This window comes from Vollenhovia emeryi, unplaced genomic scaffold (genome assembly GCF_000949405.1).
Source record: "Vollenhovia emeryi isolate VEMERY1.0 unplaced genomic scaffold, V.emery_V1.0 DF939128.1, whole genome shotgun sequence".
Taxonomy (NCBI): Eukaryota; Metazoa; Arthropoda; class Insecta; order Hymenoptera; family Formicidae; genus Vollenhovia; species Vollenhovia emeryi.
In genome coordinates this window covers 2,548,422-2,570,491 of record NW_011967238.1, presented here as the reverse complement: position 1 = coordinate 2,570,491, position 22,070 = coordinate 2,548,422, and the positions used below count along the sequence as shown (strand labels likewise).

At 37.5% G+C, this 22,070-nt stretch overlaps 4 protein-coding genes across 8 annotated transcripts; 3 read left to right on the top strand and 1 right to left on the bottom strand.

Moving 5' to 3' along the window:
• Window positions 1–3,556: 3,556 nt before the first annotated feature.
• LOC105568651 (probable phospholipid-transporting ATPase IF) lies at window positions 3,557–21,962 on the bottom strand. Of its 4 annotated transcripts, XM_012024477.1 has the most exons (21): window positions 21,806–21,962; window positions 20,917–21,223; window positions 20,705–20,795; window positions 11,655–11,759; window positions 11,208–11,462; window positions 10,803–10,952; window positions 10,418–10,710; window positions 9,877–10,091; window positions 9,132–9,418; window positions 8,574–8,753; window positions 8,281–8,428; window positions 7,918–8,060; window positions 7,479–7,718; window positions 6,933–7,075; window positions 6,552–6,711; window positions 6,162–6,470; window positions 5,686–5,872; window positions 5,453–5,598; window positions 5,054–5,157; window positions 4,735–4,954; window positions 3,557–4,252 (listed from the first exon to the last, which is right to left on the bottom strand). In XM_012024477.1, exons 3-21 carry the CDS (start codon window positions 20,774–20,776, stop codon window positions 4,199–4,201), a joined length of 3,411 nt encoding a protein of 1,136 aa, XP_011879867.1. In that variant the 5' UTR covers window positions 20,777–20,795; window positions 20,917–21,223; window positions 21,806–21,962; the 3' UTR covers window positions 3,557–4,198. The 4 variants fall into 4 exon arrangements, with proteins under 4 accessions (XP_011879867.1, XP_011879868.1, XP_011879866.1 ...); XM_012024478.1 differs by lacking the exon at window positions 20,705–20,795 and having other exon boundaries at window positions 21,806–21,961; XM_012024476.1 differs by lacking the exons at window positions 20,705–20,795; window positions 20,917–21,223; window positions 21,806–21,962 and adding an exon at window positions 18,461–18,976.
• LOC105568652 (2-oxoglutarate dehydrogenase, mitochondrial-like) lies at window positions 14,413–15,446 on the top strand. Its single transcript, XM_012024480.1, has 2 exons — window positions 14,413–15,069; window positions 15,208–15,446. The coding sequence occupies exons 1-2, from the start codon at window positions 14,915–14,917 to the stop codon at window positions 15,332–15,334; spliced, it is 282 nt and encodes a 93-aa protein (XP_011879870.1). The 5' UTR covers window positions 14,413–14,914; the 3' UTR covers window positions 15,335–15,446.
• LOC105568653 (2-oxoglutarate dehydrogenase, mitochondrial-like) lies at window positions 16,031–16,632 on the top strand. The gene has a single exon (XM_012024482.1). The coding sequence runs from the start codon at window positions 16,281–16,283 to the stop codon at window positions 16,503–16,505; it is 225 nt and encodes a 74-aa protein (XP_011879872.1). The 5' UTR covers window positions 16,031–16,280; the 3' UTR covers window positions 16,506–16,632.
• Window positions 17,087–20,698, top strand: LOC105568654 (2-oxoglutarate dehydrogenase, mitochondrial-like). Of its 2 annotated transcripts, none has more exons than XM_012024483.1 (4): window positions 17,087–17,304; window positions 18,015–18,335; window positions 18,989–19,273; window positions 19,591–20,698. In XM_012024483.1, the coding sequence occupies exons 1-4, from the start codon at window positions 17,155–17,157 to the stop codon at window positions 19,792–19,794; spliced, it is 960 nt and encodes a 319-aa protein (XP_011879873.1). In that variant the 5' UTR covers window positions 17,087–17,154; the 3' UTR covers window positions 19,795–20,698. The 2 variants fall into 2 exon arrangements, with proteins under 2 accessions (XP_011879873.1, XP_011879874.1); XM_012024484.1 differs by lacking the exon at window positions 17,087–17,304 and adding an exon at window positions 17,351–17,760.
• Window positions 21,963–22,070: the final 108 nt, after the last annotated feature.

Below are 22,070 nucleotides of genomic sequence, written 5' to 3'. Positions count from 1 at the left end.
TGACCCATATACAACAATTTTACTCGGTCTCTAACACTATCACCACCAATACTCTTCTATCATTCTCTCTATCGGCAAATCCCACACAACATGATTTTTTACACCTCAATATCTCTCCCCACTCTTTCACTTCTGACACCTCTTTAGATACTACACAAGAAAAATGGTTTATCAGTCTCACCAACACGCACATTCCCACTCACGTTCAACTTCTCCTTCAACTCAGCGAGTTTTAACATGCCTACTATATCTCACAATAGGGAAAACCTAGTTATAGATTTCATTAAACAGATTGAAAACAATATTAATAAATTAGACCACTCAATTCGTCAAACCGTCAGGAACCAGACCACTCTTATTGTTAATAGACTGGCTAAAACTTTTCCTAAAAAATGTAACGAGGATGACACCCTAGCTTCTTGGCTTAGAACCACTAAACAATTCTCCGCTGAACATCCTGAGATATTCTTCACTAGAGCGGACAAGGGTAACATCACAGTCGCGATGTCTAGCGGTGATTACACTATGAAGATGGAGGAGATGCTTCGCGACCGGAATACGTACACGATAGTTAACAAGCATCCAACCAGAAAGATGACCAACGATTTACGGGATCTGTTAACTAGATGGAAGAAAAATAATTACATCTCGGAGGGAGTCTATAGGCACTTATTAACTACAGATGGTTCTTTGCCAAGAGCGTACGGTCTACCGAAGGTTCACAAACATGGTTATCCCCTTAGAGTGATTGTTTCATCGATTAACAGTCCTTTGTATGACTTAGCCTTTTTTACACAAAATTTTACAAAAAAACATCACACTTTCATTAAGCCACATACAAAATAGTTTTCAATTGGTGAAAGGGTTAGCCGACATCAAGTTAGATGCAAGTTTTCAATTGTTATCACTTGATGTGGTTTCCTTATTTACCAATATTCCACTTGATTTGGCTTCCAACAGCATGAGGAAAAGATGGAACTCTATCTCTGGGGGTACGGCCATTTTTCTTGATGAATTCATGATAGGCGTCAATCTCGTTTTAAACTCTACTTTTTTTAAATTTAATCACCATATTTATAAACAGATCTTCGGTACTCCTATGGGCTCCCCGCTCTCTCCGATAATTGCAGACATGGTTCTTGATGACATAGAAAATTTAGCCATCCAAGCTCTACCTTTCACTCCTCCTTTTTATTTTCGATATGTCGATGACATTCTTATGACGTCTCCTCCTGAATACATTGACAATCTTTTAAGCACTTTCAACTCCTTACATGGCAGACTAAGGTTTACCCTAGATATTCCACAGATAACCGAATCAGTTTTCTTGATGTTGATATCATGGTCCGTGATGGTTCCTTTGTTTTCTATTGGTACCACAAACCCTCCTTTTCTGGACGCTACCTTAATTTCCACTCACATCATCCCATCTGCCATAAAAAAGGCGTGGTTTTTGGACTTGTTGATAAGATTTTCAGAATATCAGATCCACAATTCCATGATAGTAATCTCAGGTTGATCATTAAATTCCTACAAAACAATTGCTATCCTCTCACTTTTATTTTTTCCACCATTGTTACAGCTTTCTGTCAACGTAATACGTCTAATTTATTTGCGTTTACTTATACAACTTGCGTTGGTTTATATTATACATTTTATTCGGTTTGACTGCGCTATCGTCTAATATTTATGTCCCTTTATTTATTATAATTTTATTCAATCGACTGCGTATACGTTTTTTAAAGTTTATATTAATACTATGAGCTCATTTATGGATTGATTATTGTTGTATTCTCTTCGATATACTGAGAATGGTCCGTTAAGGACCGAAACGTCTATTATATATATATATATATATATATATATATATATAATTAAATATTAATTGAATACAAACATCTTGTTCTGGCTCTGAGCCCCTTATTTTTTTATTTTAACAAAATTAACTTAATGATTCAATATGGGTTATTAATTGTATATGCATAACTCAACAGTTCTCTGATATATTTTATTCATAATAATATTGTTACGCCGCTTCCGCACCGCAGCAGCGCACTAGCCTTGCTCACACGCACAGGTACAACACGACTCACACGCGCACTGCCGCGTTGAAAGAAAGCACAAGGAATTCTGAGCGAAACGATATTCTTTATTAAACCGTAAAACGACCGCTTAGCTCGAAAGCCAAACTTTGAATTCAAAACAACAGTCCGTTATATCAATAGCAGTCCAATTGAAATCCGCGGGTTGCCACAATACCGGGCGTCGCGACCTTATTTAAATATTTATCCGTGTAGAAGAAGTCCCTTATTATGAGATAAGAATCTAATATGAGATAGCAGGGTTCATACTAAATTAATAAACATCATTCATTGGTTCTATGAAATTTTCTTTGCTCTTGGAATGAAATTTGTTTAATGGTAATTTCAGTTAGATCGTGCAATTGTTGCGAAAGATTTGAATTTGGATGTTGAAAACCTGCTATCTCATATTAGACTTCTATCTCATAATAGAGGACTTACCTCTACATATTAGGCTGGTGGTAAATACGCAGGCATTTGGCAAATACGCGATGTGTCTTGTATTCATTAAGAACTAAAAATAAAATTTCCGCACAAACGGAGCAAAGTTACCATCACGGAAAACTTCATGTTTCTCTCGTTTAGAGAGAAGTTGTTTAATATAAAAATTGATGGAGAAATCTTTTACACTAGTTTGATAGGTGTATTAATAATTTAACTAACAATAAGGGGGAAAGCGGGAAATGACAGCATCAGATAACAGCAGTCTAATGGATTTGGAATAATAATTTTGTTAATTCAATTTATTCAATATCAGTCATACAAATAGTATTAATGAAATAAATGTGCCATGCTCTTGTTTGAATAAAATGTTATTTGTTTGATTAATAATATTATTAAAATAATAAGATTAGTATTCAATTACACTGCTGTTATAATAGTTAGTGCTACATTTTGTTTCTAGCAAAGGAATAGGAATTACCAGTTTGGAAATAAAACTTGCAGCTCGTTTATTTAAATAACGTTTATTCACATCATAAATAAGTAAAAGCAGACATTATGTAAATAGAAAATTTGCATATTATCTCTTATATGCTTGTTCAGTATCATACATTTATACGTGTATGTATGGTATACATATGTATACACACTGATCATAAGGCACACTTAATATTTGTCATATGTATACAATTTGTACATAAAATTACATATTAGAAAATATTTGCACATATTAAAAAATATATAATCGGTTAAGAAATCATTTTATTAAAATCATAGATAATGCTTTGTTAAATATTTGTTAAAACCGCAATAACGAAAGGCTCAAAATATTTCTGATTCAACAAAGTATATTTCCTGTTAAAAAGATTTCAGTCGTTATATTTAATATTGATTGTCATTGCAATAATAAATACGTTGTGAATATGATCACATTATATATACTATATACATTTTAGAAGAAAGACGACTTTCTTTAAAATAATAATTTAAAATAAAACTTATGTCTCTCTCCCTCTCTCTCTCTCTCTCTCTCTCTCTCTCTCTCTCTCTCTCTCTCTCTCCCTCTCTCTCTCTTGATAAAATTTGCTAATATTTATTGTACTGTTGGTTTTGTTGAATGTGTCATGTATTCAGTAAACTTGCAGACAATTGTGTGACATAAATTAATGAATGATTATAATTACGATCATGATTGCACTTGCAAACAGACACATACTTACATTGCATTCGTTTATGTCTATGCTATCACAATGGATAACTATCTATCTTTGTACAGAAATTAATTTTAACGACTAGTATTGCACTATAGACTGTAACAATTTGCGAGGATCATGCATAGCTTAACATCCACGCTAAAACATTTCTCTCTCTTGTATTATTAATAGTAATATTTTGCTATATATATATTTTTCTAAATATTGCATTGTAGAAAATAATCTGGCATATAAATGATCATCTTCAGGCTTATTTAAGGCTTATAAAAAAGTACTTCAATGGTAATTAATTAGTAGCAAAGTCTTGACTGATTTTACCATGTTAATAAACAATTACACTTATTTAATGATACGATACAGCCAATCGTTTCAGTGACTTCAAATGAGATACTATCCCAGATAATCACATCTTCATTCCCATGGATAATACTGAAGCGCTTAAGTGGCTGCTTTCCCAATGTATTATTTAGTTTTCTGCAATGAAAGGCTACCTCTCCACGGAAATACGCGACGTCCCTGGTAACATATTATATTTAACAACGCTGATACTATTGCAAAGATATTGTTTAACTTACTATTTTTTAAAATAAAATACATAGTAGATATATGTGTGTGTATAGATAATTTGTTTGAATAAGTTTTTAAAAACGAATATTGATATTTGAAAAAAAAACAAAATTTACTTTTAATAGTTAAATGGTCAAGATATATAGTCAAATAGGAGGGAAATAAGGGAAGCTTATAGTCGGCAAAGGCTTCAGAACATAACACTTAAGGTCAGCCTAATACCAGTCTAAAATTAAATATGAATACTAGCATTAAACAGCTGATCCTCTAAAAATAGATTTTATGTATTTAAGTGTACCAGACATGGTTAATTATATTCAGTCTGTGGTCATCGAGTTTATAAACTGCTGCATCTATTTCCGAAACTCTAAATATCGTCGACACACAGCAGCTTATTGAAAAAGTTAAGAAACGGTATTTGCCTTAGTTACCGTTTGCCACGAATATTCGCTGCCGTCATCACTGCAACTGATAATTTGCGGAGGCTCCTCGTTTTTACGAAGGATCTTCACTGGCCTGTACGTAACGTTATACATCATCCATAAACAATCAGGTGTTAAGCAAGTAACGATGATAAATAGAGTGAGTAACCAGAACGTGGGCGATTCTAATAATTTTTGAAAGACCCCGTACATATCGCCATCGTATTTCCTGAAAAATTTTGTGGGTGAAAATAATTTTTGCTTGTAAATATAAATGCGTTATTCTTGATTCCCACAATTTTTTAATCGTTCCAGATTTTGTACTTACAGATTTATGATTGAATAGCAAAAACTGCTTATGAAAAATACTACTTCAGACAGCACTACGCTTAGAACGAGTGGGATTGTCCAGTATAAACTGCGTAATAGTATCTAAAACAATATTATATCATCAACAATGAATAAATCAACTTAAAGCATGTAAACTTATTATGTAAAATATTTGCTAGTGATAACTTATCGTGTTATTATTAAATTATATGAATAAATTCGGATATAAATTTTCTGAATAAAACTAGCAAAAGGTTTGAACTATTCGTCTATTTAAAGTATTTAAAAGGTATTGAATTTTTAATACTTGGTTGTCTTGTCAGAAGTTTGTCTTGTGTTTCTCAGAATAAACCGCTGTTTTACAATCTTAATCGAATGTACAAACAGTATGACGTACCTGCAGATTTGCTAGCAAAGTGACTATATGAAAAATGCATGTGCTGTAAGTCCAATGGTCAACCGCCGTGTTATCGGACAGATATGTAGGATTGATATACGTAACAGCAAATACGGTAAAATACGTCACGCATGCATGCCATAATCCTAAAAGAGAATAATATAATGTAATCGGTACATCTCTGTCGCGAAATATTAATAATTAATTAATATAATATTAATTTGTACACGAACCTAGAATCATCCACGCTACGAATTGATGTCTTGACATCAAATAATTGTTTCTATTCAGTTTATACAAATATGGATTCTTCATGAGTTTCGTCGCATCGTAATTCTGTTCCAATAATCCGTATATCAATACCGGAAGCGACGTGAATACTAAGTTGAAACTCATTAGAAACATACCATCGTAAAGTTCCTGTGAAAAAAAGATTTCTATACATCCTTTACTCATAAAATCTATACAATCGTAAGATATGTTCTCTTTTATATTTTTTTATAAAACTAAGAATGCTTTTCTAGTTTATGATGTAACATTGCCAAATTATTAGACATTTAAATTTATTTACAAGACACACAAAAATTAAAAGATAAATCTGTAAGTATATCAATTTGTGAATTGAAAAAACAACGCACTTACGTGTCGCAAGAGCAAGGTCGGGATTTTCAATGTGCGATAGAAAAATAGATAGTAATGTTATCTTTACCTGCGTGGAGAAACCATTATGTATGCTGAACAACACCTGCGGCGTTATGAATACCACGTTCTTGTAGAAGAAAAACTGCATCAAGATGCTGATGCGCAGGTAATACCAGTGTCCGTGCACCAGCAATGCTTTTCTCAGATACTTGAACTTGGTGAAGGCGAAGTCGGCGGACATCGATGCTTGGCGGCCCTCCTTCCCGAGTATTCCGATACCCACGTGTGCTTCCTGTATCATCGAGACGTCGTTACCACCGTCACCGATGGCTGCGGTATGCGGACGGTTTCGTGCCGTTTTTATCAGATGCACAATCTGCAAGAGTAAGCAGAGATAAACTAAAATGCTTTGCTCACGTTTCTGTACAGCAGTTTGGGATCCACGGAAAGTTCAAACCTCGCTCTTTTGCAAGGGCGTCAGCCTGCAACAGACAACCGCTTCACAGGTCATTCCGACGGATTTAAATAATTGTGGACAATTTCGTAACGTCGCCGCTATACTGACACCGTCTATTATCAATCCGTACTGCTTGTATGGTTCCAATTTTACTTTTCGTCTGTAAAACATAGTTTACTGTATATATAAATGCGTACTGGAGAGCGAAAAATAGGGACGCAATAATTTATACACTTATTTATTTGTTACTTTGATCAATTTTTAGTTCAATGTATCAAATGAGAAGCGCGACTTACTGCGCGAGAAATAGTAGAGATTATCGATAGTGACGACCGAAAATAGAAAAAAATGTAAAATTTTGGTCGTGCAAATTGCACTCACTCGAAAGTTGTAAGAATCAGGAAGCAAGTTTGCCCTGAAGTCTCATCCATCAGTCTTAGAACTTCAGTACCTTTCTTGAAATGACCGCACAAGAAAGCGATATTCTCCGCAGTCTCTGCCTTATCTCCAGTAAGCACCCATATCTAAAAGTATATTTGCGATTATCTTTTAGAGTTATATCAATTAATCATTCCATAAATAATACGGTATAAAAGGAACTTAATTGAGCTTTAGCTCAAAACCAAAACACTTGTATGTTGTATAATAATGGAAGATATATTTTAACTTAAAAGTAAAATGTCCTAATATTTTGTTTTATTTAAAAAATACCTCTAAAAACCGTATTACTTATAGGATGACTCAATAATTAAATAACAATATTGAAATAAAATAATTAAATTAATTATCTGAAAAGTTATAAGAAGAATAAATATGTAGCTTAAAACATCGATGAAACCATGGCGGAAGCTATAGTTGGAGGTAGACGACGTGAATAGTAAAGGATTTCTTTTGGCAATTCGCACAAAGGCAGTGCATTGAACTAACTTTGATGCCAGCGACTCGCAAGCATTCCAAGGTCTCTTGCACCTGGTCCTGCAGGCGATCCTCTACCGCAGTTACTCCGAGTAAGGTGAGCCCACTCTCCATAAGGTTGTACGCGTACGTTATACGAGTCTCTCTCTCCGTACCGATTATCTGTCTGGCCTGCTCGATGTTCTGCATCAGGCTCTCGTACTCGGGATACCGCATCTTTTTGTATGCCACCACCAGCGTTCGCAGACCTCTCTGAAAATTAAGGGAGCTGTAGTGTAAGACACAAAATTGCGGCAAGCAGTATAACAAAGCCGTATTAAAATTGCGATTTTTTTATGCATGTATAAGAAAACCCTTCTCGAAATGGTCGCGGAGGAAACGTCCTCTGCAGACTCCGCGTTAACTCTATATAGTTTTAGTTCTGCACATTATCCCAAACGGGACAACGAACCATAGAGAAATCGGCGACGTGGACAGCGGCCTCTTGCACCTTTCCTTCAACTATCAATGGCAGAACAGCGGAATCCGCACCCTTGCAGTACAGCCAGATATCCCCCGATGAGTCTTTGACTATTACTGACATCCTCTTGCGTTCTATTTGAAATACGTAATATTCAGCGCCATTTTATCGCTATTACAACTCGGGCTAAAATCTCAAGATCTATTTGAATAATTTAAATATTTTATTTGCACAAGCCATAATCTCTCATTTTAATTACAAATGTATTTATGAATGATATTGATTTTTAGTAATAATGACTTGATCTCAATTAGAAATTAATTACGATTTGATCTGGTATTCACGATTACGTACCAGAGCTGAACTCCAATATTTCCAGCTTCTCAAAGACCAGATTGCTCTCGTTGATCTTTATGTACATCTCCTCGTTAGTATTCTTTTGTAAAACGACGCCGCACCTGGCACTCGCTTCCACCAACGCCTTCTCGTCTGCCGACGCCGCCTGCCATATGTCACGTGTGTTTATATATCTCTTTATGAGAATTAAAGCGCATTCGTTTACGCGTCATCGTAGACGGGAGTAATCAATGAGATTTTATCGGGGGACGCGCTACCGTAAATTCGCGTACGCGAGCTGTTATTTTTACCTGATACTCCGGCAAGTCCGGATGCATCATCAACGAGCTGTTGACTCTCGTGATTGTCTTCAATCTGAAGCTCTCACGGAACAGAGTGCGTCTAGCTATGATCTCGGGACGTTGGCTCGGCGGCGCGATTTGGACCATATGGCATAACGATATGCTCATCATAAAGTGCCAAATTTCACCCTAGAATCACGAGTAGAATCACGGAATCTTTTAATATAACAGTATTAAAATCATTGCTTTTGACAAGCACAATATGATTAGCTGTGTACGTTCATGATTTGTAGTAATATACCCTTGTTGATTATATTATTATTTCATTATTAATTGTGATTAGCGTTAATTATCATGAATAATTCAATATTCGTAAATTGCCACTAAATAATAGCGCAAATTAATGTAATTACTCTTGCATAAAATTGCGTAGCATACAATGATCGATATAATTTCTCGTATCAATTGCAGCGCACAAATTATCCTTTCGATAATAATATCATAATTCTCTCTCTCTTTCCCAATAATGTCTTTAAGGATAATCAATATTTCCTCTTCTTCATTTACCTCCCACGACGACAGTTTGACGGCCTCCTCCTCCTTTCCGCTTGGTGGCAATACGTACAGACTTCCGTCGCAATTTTTCTCCATGTACATGTTGCCGTCGATCGAGCAGCGCCTGAACACCATCAGATTTTCAGTGAGCGTGCCGGTCTTGTCGGTGAACAAATACTCGACCTGGCCAAGCTCTTCGTTCAAGTCTGACGTATTGGCGAGCGCCGGCTGATCGTTACTCTTGTCGTACATATCCAAGTCCCAGCCGAAGAAAACGGAGCCGAGAAACTTTTGCAATTCTGTTGAAACGCACTGATAAACTTTCACCGATGTCGTAGAGTCCTTTTACGAGTAAATATACGTACACGGAAAAAAGAACGATGTTGTATCAACAAGACCAGTGTAATTGAAATGAAATCGTTGAAGCAACATCAGTATTAATAAATGAAAAACATCAGATTGTGGTCTTAATAATCTGGATATTTAGTTCAATGCTTAAAATTTAAATCCATAGCAAATACAGTTGAGTGAATTATTTATGTTTGTGGCAGCCCGTGACGTTAACGTTTAATGCAAGCAACTTTATTTTGCTTAATTCAACAGCATTTTTTTCCCCGTGTGCTCTACAAACGCGGAGTGTTTCAGAAGAAATTTGCCAATTTAAATACTTTTTAATGTTTCACAAATAGCTTCTCGTGTCGAGTAGAAGTACAAATAATTTTAACGGAAAGAAACTGTGCAAGTAGGAGTGTCTTACCAACGGTGACGTACAATGATATCGGCACGATGTAATTGAATAAGATAAGAAAGCTCAGAATATCGTTAATTAGCGAGGAAAACGTGATATTAGGCTGCTGGCCTAGGTAACTCTCCCATCCTTGGTAGGTTTCTTCGTACAGCTTGAGCATTGTACACACCAACACTTCAGCCAGTAGTATCACGACGTATACAATAAGATACTTATTGATAGATCTACGAATGATAATGGTTGGATGAGTGTGAAGTTAAACTGTAGATTAGATAGAAATATTTCTCTAATGCCCGTTTTTACCAACGCAGTTTAACTTAATCTCGGTTCAACTTGCTTCATATCCGTTTCTAGTTTTACGAAGTGGAAGAAGATAAGAAGTAATGTAAACCGAGATTAAAGTTAATTTGCATTGGAAGAAACGGGCCTAAGTTAGCAATATTCGCAAAGGCGACGGTGGCAGTAACGAGGATGCGAGTGGAAGATTTAGCAGGAGCTAAATAGCGATGTCGATCGAATTTCCTATAAAATAAAGCCCGAACGTAATTACCTCTCGGCGGTGGAGAATTTATTGCTGACTGTCTTTGAATTGAGCGATAATTTAGTGTCCTGCCCGGTGTAAATCGCGCAGCCGACCACGTACTCGGTGTCTTTCAGCCTAGATCCGCGCAGCATAAGATTCTCTATTGACAAATGCCCGCTGGTCGTCTCGCCGTCGTTAACCTCGAGTTTGCCGTGGAAGGTGTAAAGATTCGCCAAGGGTTGCTGGCACGTAATCGACGCTCGCATCGCCACGATATGTGGAAGCGGCATCGTCGAGACCACCTTCGGGACATGTAGCGTCTACAATTATACATTTAGAGTTATGGTAAATAGCTTACAGTAAAGAGTATCTTTAGAGAGTATAGAAAAATAGATTTTGCTATAAAAAAAACCTTTAAGTTTGTTTCGCCGTCGAGATTGGACGTTGTGACATAACAACATCCCGGTGTCTCGCTATAAAGAAGGACGATATCGCAGGGCACATCCTCGTCTCGAGAGACCTTCACAAGATCGCCCACCATTATTTGCTCGCAATATATGTCCTGCAACGTATCGCATATTATTTATGAGTACTTGATCCGATGATTCTCGACTGTCAGAAATGATCCTATCTTTATTTCAACTTCCAAGTCAAAGTAAGCATTGAAAACTCTTACAGAACAAAACACATAAGCTGCAAAAATACATTTTATGAATGTATATTAAAAGTTTTACGACATGTAAATACTGTTCATATATTTTGCGTTTTTGTTTCACTATTACAGGCATTAAAATTTACAGAATTTAAAACAACGAACCTGCGTACATTTATTGCGGATGACACTGACTAATCTCCGATTATCTCGTTTATCCGTTTTATAGCGTAGATAATCTTCGTATCCCTGTTTACATGCTGTTACCAAGATGACAAACGCTAGTGGTAAGGCGCTGGTTATAGGCGAAATTGGCGATTCTATTGCAACGGCGATTATCGTCGTGAGCAGGAAATAAAAATTTGCCACACGTCGGAATTGCTCGAAGAAATTTTTTGGAATGAAGTTCCATATCGTATACTGCAGAACAGACAGACGTAAATGCGATTATCGTCTATCTATGATATTTTTAAGTGAGAGCTCTAGGAAACACGATAGTCATTTCGAGATTTCAAGCTAAATGTCGTCAGTTTACTTACGTTATTTGAACTTGTATTTTTAAATATTAAGTCTTTCAAATTTTATGAGATATAGAAGAAACGAGGAATATACCTTGTGCGATATGACTCGATTGCTAACAAAATGTTTGTCCTGTAGACTCTTTTCAGAATTAATCTTCACGACTCGGTGGTCGCTAGGTACCGAGGATGTCGTACCCTGTAAACGAAAGTGTTTTAGCTAAATTTGAGCGATGTTGAAATTGAAAATTTTATGAAATTTTTAGATACTTGTTGGACTGGAATATTAATCAATTCTTATCTATTTTATCAATTCTTATCTATTTTATATCATTTTAATTTAAAACTAGATTACATTGCTACTAGATTACATTAAATTAAAGTCTATCGTCAAACTGGGTAAGCAAAATTGTCGAGATAAAATTATATATTTTAAATAATAACTTTTTTCAATAATTCGAAGAAAAGCAACTACTATGCATTATTGAAACTGCAGTTTACGTATAAGACGCTTCCGAGGAATTTAGTAAGAGGGACGTGAATTTCGTTTCAAGTCTCTGAGTTCTTATTTCTTATCTCACCCGAAACGAAGATCAGTCGCGAATCTAGCTGCTACAGCCATAATGTAGAAAGGTTAATTGGAAGTCACACGATGACATAAAGTAATATCGTGCATAAAATTATTTGTTCGTTCAATTTGCGAATTTTCAAAATTTCTTGGTCCTCGTCTGTGTCGCGGCGACAAATGGGGCGATGTACGCAAAAGCGCAATGTTATCGGAGCGCCCAAACCGCCGTGTCGTGTTTATACCGACAATTCGTACACTGTCTTCGCCCAAGTTGGAAAAATCCTAAGTGTCGACCGATTACCAAGCAATTTTATAAAAATCATCCAACACGCCGCGAACATGACGGCGACAATGGCGATAGGAAGGACAATGTCCTTAACATGATCAACAACCAGTACTTGGATCACATGTACAAGGCGTGGCTCAAGGACCGAAAGTCCGTGAGCTCCTCGTGGGACTCATATTTTAAATTGATCCACGCGAAAAGCCCTAAGAACTCTCGCGCCAGGTCCAGCTCTATCCGTGTCAGTTCATCTCCTAAGTTAATAACATCGAGCTTAGAAGGAGGGCAATCCGGCAAGAGTGAGTTGCAGCTATTTTATAGATTGATATGATTGATATTAAACTCGCATTATTGATCTCAATTATAATTTATATAATTTAGAATAGTGAATTAATTTTATTACGTGTTGAATAGAAATTATGAAAGTTTAAAACTGTACCGTGATTTGACAATCATTCTGTATTGTTTTACGTAAAATACTACAACGATGTTTTTTTTATATCCTTAGTAATTATAAATGCATTTTATTGATCGATTAAAAATATTACTGATCATGTTTTCGAATAAATGCTTACATCAGGACCATTGTTTCCGAAAGAATCCGTTCGAGAGAAATCAGACAGTCAGATGCAGGGGGATCAATATATAATCGGTGCACTCGATATCAATGCAACGATCCGAGCCTATCAAGTACCTATTTTACCGCAAGACTCTTGAATTACACCTTCTATACCGACATTTATTCCTTTTATTCGTTTAAAAGGCACGTGGCCATTTGATAGCCGATACCGATCCGTTGGGTATACAGAATCCGGAGTCGGCGAAGCTGCAAGGTACCGCAAACCTGCCACCCGCGATCGTGGTGCGGCAGCACCTCAAAGGGATGACGGAGGCAGACATGAACAGGGAATTCCCTCTCGCGTCCTTGACCGTTATCGGGGGCGATAAGAGGAGTTTGCCGCTAAGGGAGATACTGACGAGACTCAACAAGATTTACTGCGGCCACTTAGGCCTCGAGTATACGTACATTCATGACCCCAATATGGTACGTACGACGCAATGCCAATTAAGAAAAATGATGCACTTGAAAATGATCAGGATACTAATTTTCTGAACTTTTAACTGGCAATAAGAAAAAGGAACGTTTTAGTTTTCTATTTCGCAATTGTACTCTAACTTTCGTGAACGCTAGGGTATATAAGTTCCACTTAAAAAATTTCAGAGGCCTGAACGATTTAAGATGCATTCTATTAATGCAAAACGTTTAAGCGAAAATTTGGAAATATGAAATTTATCAGTAGGCACAACTGGCATCAATTTATTGCTAGAGATTACAGACCGCTACGTTTCGACCGTACGGGTTTGTGGTCCTTTTCAAGCGACAAAGTATAATATAAAATTACGTATCACATGAATGCCAATAATAAAATTACGGAATCTCTCATCGGGTCCTATAACCGCAGGACACGTTTCAGAGCACGTCCGCAAATGTAGGAGACAACAATAAGACAGCGATAAGAAATTAATTTGGTCATGAAAGGATTAAATTTCGTTTTTACGGAAAATTTTATTTTCTTAAATTGAATTAGTGAACGTTTCACTAGTTAAAATAGTAACATAAGATTTCATTGAGTATCAGTGAGTATTTCAATAACGCAAGCGTTATTCTTTACTCCTGTTATAGTAGAAGCTCCCACTATAAAATTCATAGTAAACGTACTGAGATCGTAATTGCAAGATTTTAATTTTCAAATTAAATCATTAACGTTCTTGGAAGGTTGAACTTGAACGTGATATCTTGCGCTTGTCATGGAAATGTTCGTTGACAGATTAGATTATGAAATAGCTGCTTTATTGTACTAATGACAGGCTATATTTGCAGTCAGATAAAATATCTGTTTAGAATCAAACTTTAGCTCGGTTAACATAAAGATAAGCCAGAAACAAAGACGGAAAGAAAGACGCACGATAAAACTTTGATTTTCAAAAAGAGTCTTTGGGCTACAGGAGAACGCGTGTTTGCGGTGACTTCAATTAATCAAGGAACTTTTTTATATGTTTGTGTCAGGATATATTCAACACTATCGTTTAAACAAATTTTTAGATAAAATAGGGATATAGAACTATAGTTTATGCGCTTTAGTTAGATTGGTTGAGGGAAAAGTTTGAGATACCTGGCGCCTGGGAATTGCCCGCGGAGCACCGGAAGTGGACTTGGATGAATATCATGAGGGCCGTGAGTTTTGAGAACTTTTTAGCAAAGAAGTACGGGACGGAGAAGAGATTCGGCTTAGAAGGCTGCGAATCGTTCATTCCGACCATGGCGGAATGCATGGAAACATCGGCTTTACATGGTAACTAAACTGATTCTCCTGAACCCAGGTATCGAGCAAAGTTTCCAAGTGATTTTTCTGAGTTTCCGTTTACGATCTTTAAAATTTCGATTCTATCTTGATTTATTTGCCTTATTTATTGGTCAGGAGTCGAAACTATAGTTATCGGTATGGCGCATCGTGGTCGTCTAAATACTTTGGCGAACATCTGCTTGAAACCGATGAGTCAATTGTTTACTCAATTCAACCCGATCGCTCTGGAAGGATTCGGTTCCGGTGACGTAAAGTATCACCTTGGAACGCACTCGGAGAAACTATTAGAAAGGTGAAGACAGAGCCGCCGCAATACAAAATTGGTTTTAGTACGCGAATGCGTCAGGCATCGATATTTAAACTTGTATTCCAAGTCACGAGGGGAGATAGGCATATTTATCATATTTAATTTATTGCGACTATATTGTAGAACCAAGAAGAAAATTCTTGTCGCCATAATGGCGAACTCTTCTCATCTGGAAGCAATCGACCCGGTTATAGTCGGTCGTGTTCGCGCCGAACAAGTCGAGAAAGGTGACTATAAACGTAAGTGTTGAGAAACGTAATATAATTTTCTAACAAACGATAAGACTTCCTTGAAATAAATCGACTTCTGCAGACGGCAAAAGATCGTTGGCTATACTGGTTCACGGTGACGCCGCTTTTGCTGGCCAAGGCGTCGTTTATGAAACGATGCATCTCACCAATTTGCCGGAATATACAACGGGTGGCGTCATACACATCGTAATTAACAATCAAGTAGGGATAAGTTTCTCTATGACAATATTTCCTACATTTTATCAGCATTAATCCTAATTAGATAGGTTTTAATCTAAATTTAATTACTTTCTTTTAAACATATTTCTCTAGAGAAGCTGACATCAAGATCAGCTAGGGTCAAAGTTAATATAAAACCAATCTTTAGTATATATAATTAATATGAATACAGTTTCAGTAATTTTTGTGTGCATTTATTTTTCGGTAATTAAATTATTAAATAATTGATAAGATATTTACTAAAACCTTAAATAATTGTAAAGTTAGCAGACAATAATTTATTTCTACTATTTATTATAATAATTCTCTAGATTGGTTTTACAACCGATCCAAGATATTCACGATCTAGTGCACATTGTACGGATGTCGCTCGCGTTGTCAACGCTCCCATTTTTCACGTACATGCCGACGATCCTGATTTAACGACTTACTGCAGTAAGGTGGCCAGCGAGTATCGGTGAATCAAATTACAATGCTGTTCATTTTTCAATCTTTTTATATTACGGCAATAGATTCTGTTTTGGCCGTTCATCTATATTTTTTAATATTTTAATTGTACAATCTCCCAAGCGTTTCATTTACGGAATAGGAGCTTATTAGTATAAATGCTAAATAAATTATTATAAAAATTCGTCTGAGCTAACATGTTTTGTGATAAAAATTAAAATATTGCGACAAGCGCCCTTTTACAAATTTTTTATACAAGAAACTTGATTAACTAATATCATGTCACCTTTCAGGGCTACCTTTCATAATGATGTGGTGCTGGACATCGTTGGATACCGAAGAAATGGTCACAACGAGATGGACGAGCCGATGTTAACGCAACCGCTCATGTATAAACGAATAAAAGATCACCCTAGTGTTCTATCCATCTACAGTGACAAACTGATTAAGGAGGGCGTGATAACGGAAGCTTTCGCAAAGGAGGTTGACGAAGACTATAATTAATCGTTTTAATCCTGCCGCTATGCGTGTGCACACACAACTTTTTTTTGTGCGTAGGAAATAGAAAAATACGTGGGCCATTGCGAGGAAGAATTCAGGAAAGCGCAGACCATCGGCTCGATGCAAATGAGCGACTGGCACGACGTGCCCTGGACCGAATTCTTCTCTCATCAGACTCCGAAAAATAAGATACCGCCAACCGGTATCGACATCGCGACCATTAAAACGATATGCACTGCTATATCCACCCCTCCGAAGGACATCGAGGCGCATGGTCAAGTTAGCAAAACATACGAGTCGCACCGTGGAGGCAAAACTTCCCTGACTTAGAAATTTCCAATCCATTTCTGCGACTGACAAGTTGTCCGTTTAATTTACCTCAGAAATCATGAATCTTCGGCGAATTTTTGAATTTGTATCTCTCCTTTATAAAATTTGCCGATTAGCTGAGGAACATGTGTGCACGGGCGGAGCGAGTTTCCGATCGATTAATGTTCGGACTTGATCTGCCTATCGAACGCATAGGTACTGAGGGCGATGGACAGGCGAGCGAAACTCATGGAGTCTCGGCAGGTCGACTGGGCGATGGGGGAGTGCCTGGCCTTCCTCAGCCTGTTGAAGGAGGGTCACCACGTCAGACTGTCCGGGCAAGATGTCGAACGTGGCACCTTCACCCAACGGATACACATCGTTCACGACCAGAGCAGGGACAAGGTCTACAAGAACATCCTGCGCGACGTCTTCCCGAGACAGGCTCTGTACACCGTCTCGAATTCGTCGTTATCGGAATTCGGCGTGTGCGGTGAGGAAAAATTAGCTAATTATTAACTGGCTGTTGTGCCACAGTGCACCTGTCGATAGCGATATCTATTCCTGCCGTGCGCCCATCTTCTCTTCACATCTTATCGTTAATACGTCCATTATTTCATTCTACGTCAATGTCCAGCAACCTTGAAGTCTTGGCAGTCATCTAGCAAGCTATTAAACTGCTGAAGTTTTACATTCAGGAAAGACTTTAACAGTAAACTCGCGACAGGCGTGTAATATTATATTTGTAATATTCGCCGATAAGATAGATATAGCCGGCACGTAGTGACTTGGCACGCGCTAGAGTTTTATTTGAATGAATAACTCACAGTGGTTTCTGATAATTAATGTCTTACGAATAAAAGGGTTCGAACTGGGATACTCGGCGTACAATCATAATACACTGATAGTCTGGGAAGCACAGTTCGGCGATTTTGCCAATACCTGTCAGGTAACTTTAACGATTGCTTCTTAGCACCTTCTCGCTTTAATAGATTTTATTTTCGTACTCTCGACGATTTCGTATTTCCGATGTCAAGTATCTCGACGAGCGAGATTTTTCTTTCAATTTCTGGTTAAAGTTAAAATTAAGTGGAGCATCAAACTCTATAATTTCTATTGTACATCCCAAAAGAATAATCGTGATATTTTATAAGAATATCCGCCGCCTCTGAATTGAATCTGCGACTCTAAATTATTTTTCAGGTCATACTAGATTGCCTGCTAAGCTCCGGACAAGCCAAATGGGGCAGACAGGTAGGATTGGTACTGTTGCTGCCGCACGGTTTGGAGGCCCAGGGGCCGGAGCACTCGTCCGCCAGATTGGAGAGATTTCTTCAGCTGTGCGACGACGAAGGAACTTATGTGCCCGGAACGGAACCCGGTGCTCCCACCGGTGAGACCGTCGAACAAATTATGACGAGACAGCTTTTCGAGATAAATTGGATCGTCTGTAATCCCACGACACCTGCCAATCTGTTTCATCTTCTGCGTCGACAGATATTGATGCCGTTCCGTAAACCGTTGGTTAGCAAAAAAAAATCTTTATCTACGCGAAGCGTGCTTTCGCCACAAATATCGTAAGGCAATATTCCCTCGAAAATATTCACACAGTGCTAAATTGATTACTAAGAAAACAGATCAGTACATACCATTTGTAAATTTTGAGGCTCTTTCCCCACTTTTTTACAATTATATCGAAAAACTTGCACAAAACAATCGAGATCGAACATCTCGATTGTTCGACACATGTTCGCGTACGCGAATTGACTATACTGAATACTCTCAACTCATACTCAAGAATAGTGACCAAACATTATTCATATCTTCCACTTTTTACTAACATAAATTACAGTGCGATAGCAAAAAGACTGGCTACATTAAACGCTACATTTACCAAGTGGCGTTTATATTTTTGAAGCGTAATGCTAGTCCTTCAATTTTTATCGCACATGAATGTCGCACGTGCGATTGTTGACGACTCGATTATTATATCGAATTGTTTTTATAAGAATTTTTATCAAGATGTTTAATCAAATTACTTCTAAAGTTTTAAAGCTGCATCTGACTTCGCACATGATAAACTCTTTCAATTTTTGCCCATTATGTAATAATTGCCTTTTTATTTATTGCAATAATTGCATTTTAAATCTAATTTATATCACAAAAATACCACTTAGGTTATTATGAGCCCCAAATCATTATTGCGTCACCCGATGGCGACATCGAATTTTGAAGAGATAGGACCAGGTACGAGCTTTAAACATGTTCTACCGGATTCATCCGTGAAAACCGGGAACGTGAAGAAGGTGTTGCTCTGTACCGGGAAAGTGTACTACGATTTGGTCGTCGAGCGACAGGAGCGACAATTAGAAGATAAAATAGCTATTATTAGAATCGAGCAGCTCTGCCCTTTTCCGTATCATCTCTTCGCAGCGGAAATGACAAAATATCCACAAGCAAAAGTGAGAAGTTTTCGATTATGATAACGCATTTGTTGATATTTAATTATAGGACTGCACACGTGAGCCTGCGAAACCTTTAGGTCTTTGGGGCGCAGGATTTTGCAACAAAAAAATTCCTTGTTTTTCCTAAAAACATTTATTGAGAAATATACATTTTCACCGAGGTCTCGTACAAAAGTATTTAGGTCTGAGGGACCAAGTATGGGATCCGCAAAGAGTGTGTAGTCCTAGAGTTAACGGGTATTTACCTCTTCAAAGAAGCTCGAAGAATTGGCAACGATAGAAGAGGTGTATGATTAATGTTTCTGTACATGCAGATCATGTGGCTGCAAGAAGAGCACAGAAATCAAGGCGCTTATTGTTACGTGAGAGATAGGATAGCCTTAGCTTTGGGCATTCCACTGGAGGAGGTCGAGTACGGTGGTCGCCCTGCCTCGGCTGCACCGGCGACCGGTAGCAAGATTATTTATAAGAATGAGCACGATAACATGATGGCAATTGCGATGAAGATTGACGAGTGACTAATCCCGTGGCTAAAAAGCATCGTGACTATGTATCGGAAATAACATAATATTTCTTCGGGAAAACAAAATCGTGTAGTGTGAGAAAATGTACTCGTAACTTGAAATGTATCGTAAAAAGAAAAACCGGATGTTTTACAATAAAACGCCCGCGGGGTCTATCGTTAATAATATTATGATAAGCGATTGCACCTACGATCAATTCTGATTACCGGATTTGAGCGGAACTCACTCACCAGCAGGCACGAATACTCGGCCTTTCCCTGCGTTGCGCACGAAAGAATTACTTTATTCGAACAATTCCACATTACATTCCCGTTTTCATCGCGCTTGCGGAAGACTTCCTAGACACGAGTCGCAAGGATGCACGATATGGGACTAGAGTCAAACGTCGATTAAGCCGGGACGCTAATGATCGCCAACGTACACACGCAGAAAGAATTTACACTTCGAACAGAGGCCACAATTATTAACGGCTTAAATAATTTCATCTGCGATACTGGCCAACAGTGACTCTATTGTTTCCGTCTTGAACATGACATTCGTTATATCGCACCAAGAAATTTCCTCAGGCCGAATATAGATCGTCTCGAATTTAGAGGACAAATCCTGTGTGAAATCTGAAGATAATTTAAAATTGAAGGAGTGGTTGATAAGTGGTTGGTAAACATCCGCCGGATTATCGGATTGACTTTAGTCGCGTTCGGTGTCTGCAATTTAAACTCTTGCTCATTCGGGGAATGAACTCCAGTTATCGGAATTATTATCGACTGTTCTTTAGTCGCGTCTTAGATCAGAGGGAAGTCGATACGGCGCGCTAACGTTATGTAATGCCGTTGCAATGTCATTGTTGAAGAAATTCGTGTTTTATGGCTTCGTGAATATTAAAAAATTATGATTAGATACATACAGGTGAAGAGCGAATTTCTCGCGAAGCCATTACATTTATCGTACTTGGAATCTCTGCGTTCGTCGAAGACATGATAATAGTAATCAAAAGTCTGCGCAGATAAGATAATATAATATAATATATAATATAATATAAAATTTAAAAGAATACGAAATTTTTAAGTATATAGCTTTTCGTACGAGAAGTTGCACATAACGATGAAAATTTCTTACCATTTCGTCGAGTTGATAACGTTCAAAATGACGCGCCTGGTTTTAACAACGAAGGAAAACGTGCCACTTGGTCGAGCGCTCTACCCTCTCTCTCTCTCTCTCTCTTTTTTATTTTTACACTTACACTCCGATAAGAAACACACACTTCATATTTATTGTACATTCAGTCGGTTCTCACTGTCGCCAAGTAAAAAAAAAATTGCGACACAACACCGTCCACCGAAATTGAAATCGATTTGATCGTTACACTTGATCCTCTTGCAGCAGTACCTCGCTATCGTCTAAGTAATTGTTCATGCGGCATGCACTGTAAACAAATTCGCTTTCCTGAATAATTCATGCATGGAAGAGATACATTTTTATTACATACATGACAAGTAGATTGCAACGCGCATATAAAGTGATTTGGAAAATTAATTGAAATTGAATGTTTTCTGGCAAGTTTAATTAACAGCAGTATTAAAGCGGAAACAATTTTTCGCCGTTCTACATTATACCCAAAAAGCAGGATTAGAATCTTCAAAAAGTAAAGATTAAGCGACTGCTATATATACCTTATAGATTAATCAACTCATAGGCAAATGTATTTGTACGTGTAAAATATTTTCCCTTTCGAAGAATAGCGAGATAATTTTTTTCTAAACATAAGATAGAGATGTAGAGAGACGTGAATAGTTTTCGGGCTGTAATGAAGGTAAACCAGCTTGGCCCGGCATGTCGAATTAAACAAATAAAATAACGGAGAGAAGAAGACAACAGTTTTATTGCAAATTACGATGAGCAATGCGCGATTAAAACCAAGGAACTATTCGATGTTGTTATGTTAGTCACGTTGTTGTACTACCAGTCATTAGCATTTTTCTATCTTTCTTGCTTCTCTTTGACTTACCGGTTTTTCTTCCTTATTTCTCACGTTACGCGTTGCTCGACGGTACTATTTCCCGTGAGCAGGATACACGCGAATCTCTGCTATCTGTCACCGAAGGGAAACCGATACTGAAAATACTCCCGGCCGTGACAACGGATAAGAAAATCTTTATCAAGTGATTTCCGCGCTCACCTTCGGATCGTTTATTAACAATCACAAGTACGAATCGCCGCCTATCGCGAGCAGGACAGATAAGACAGGTAAAAATGAAACTGATCATCGTCTA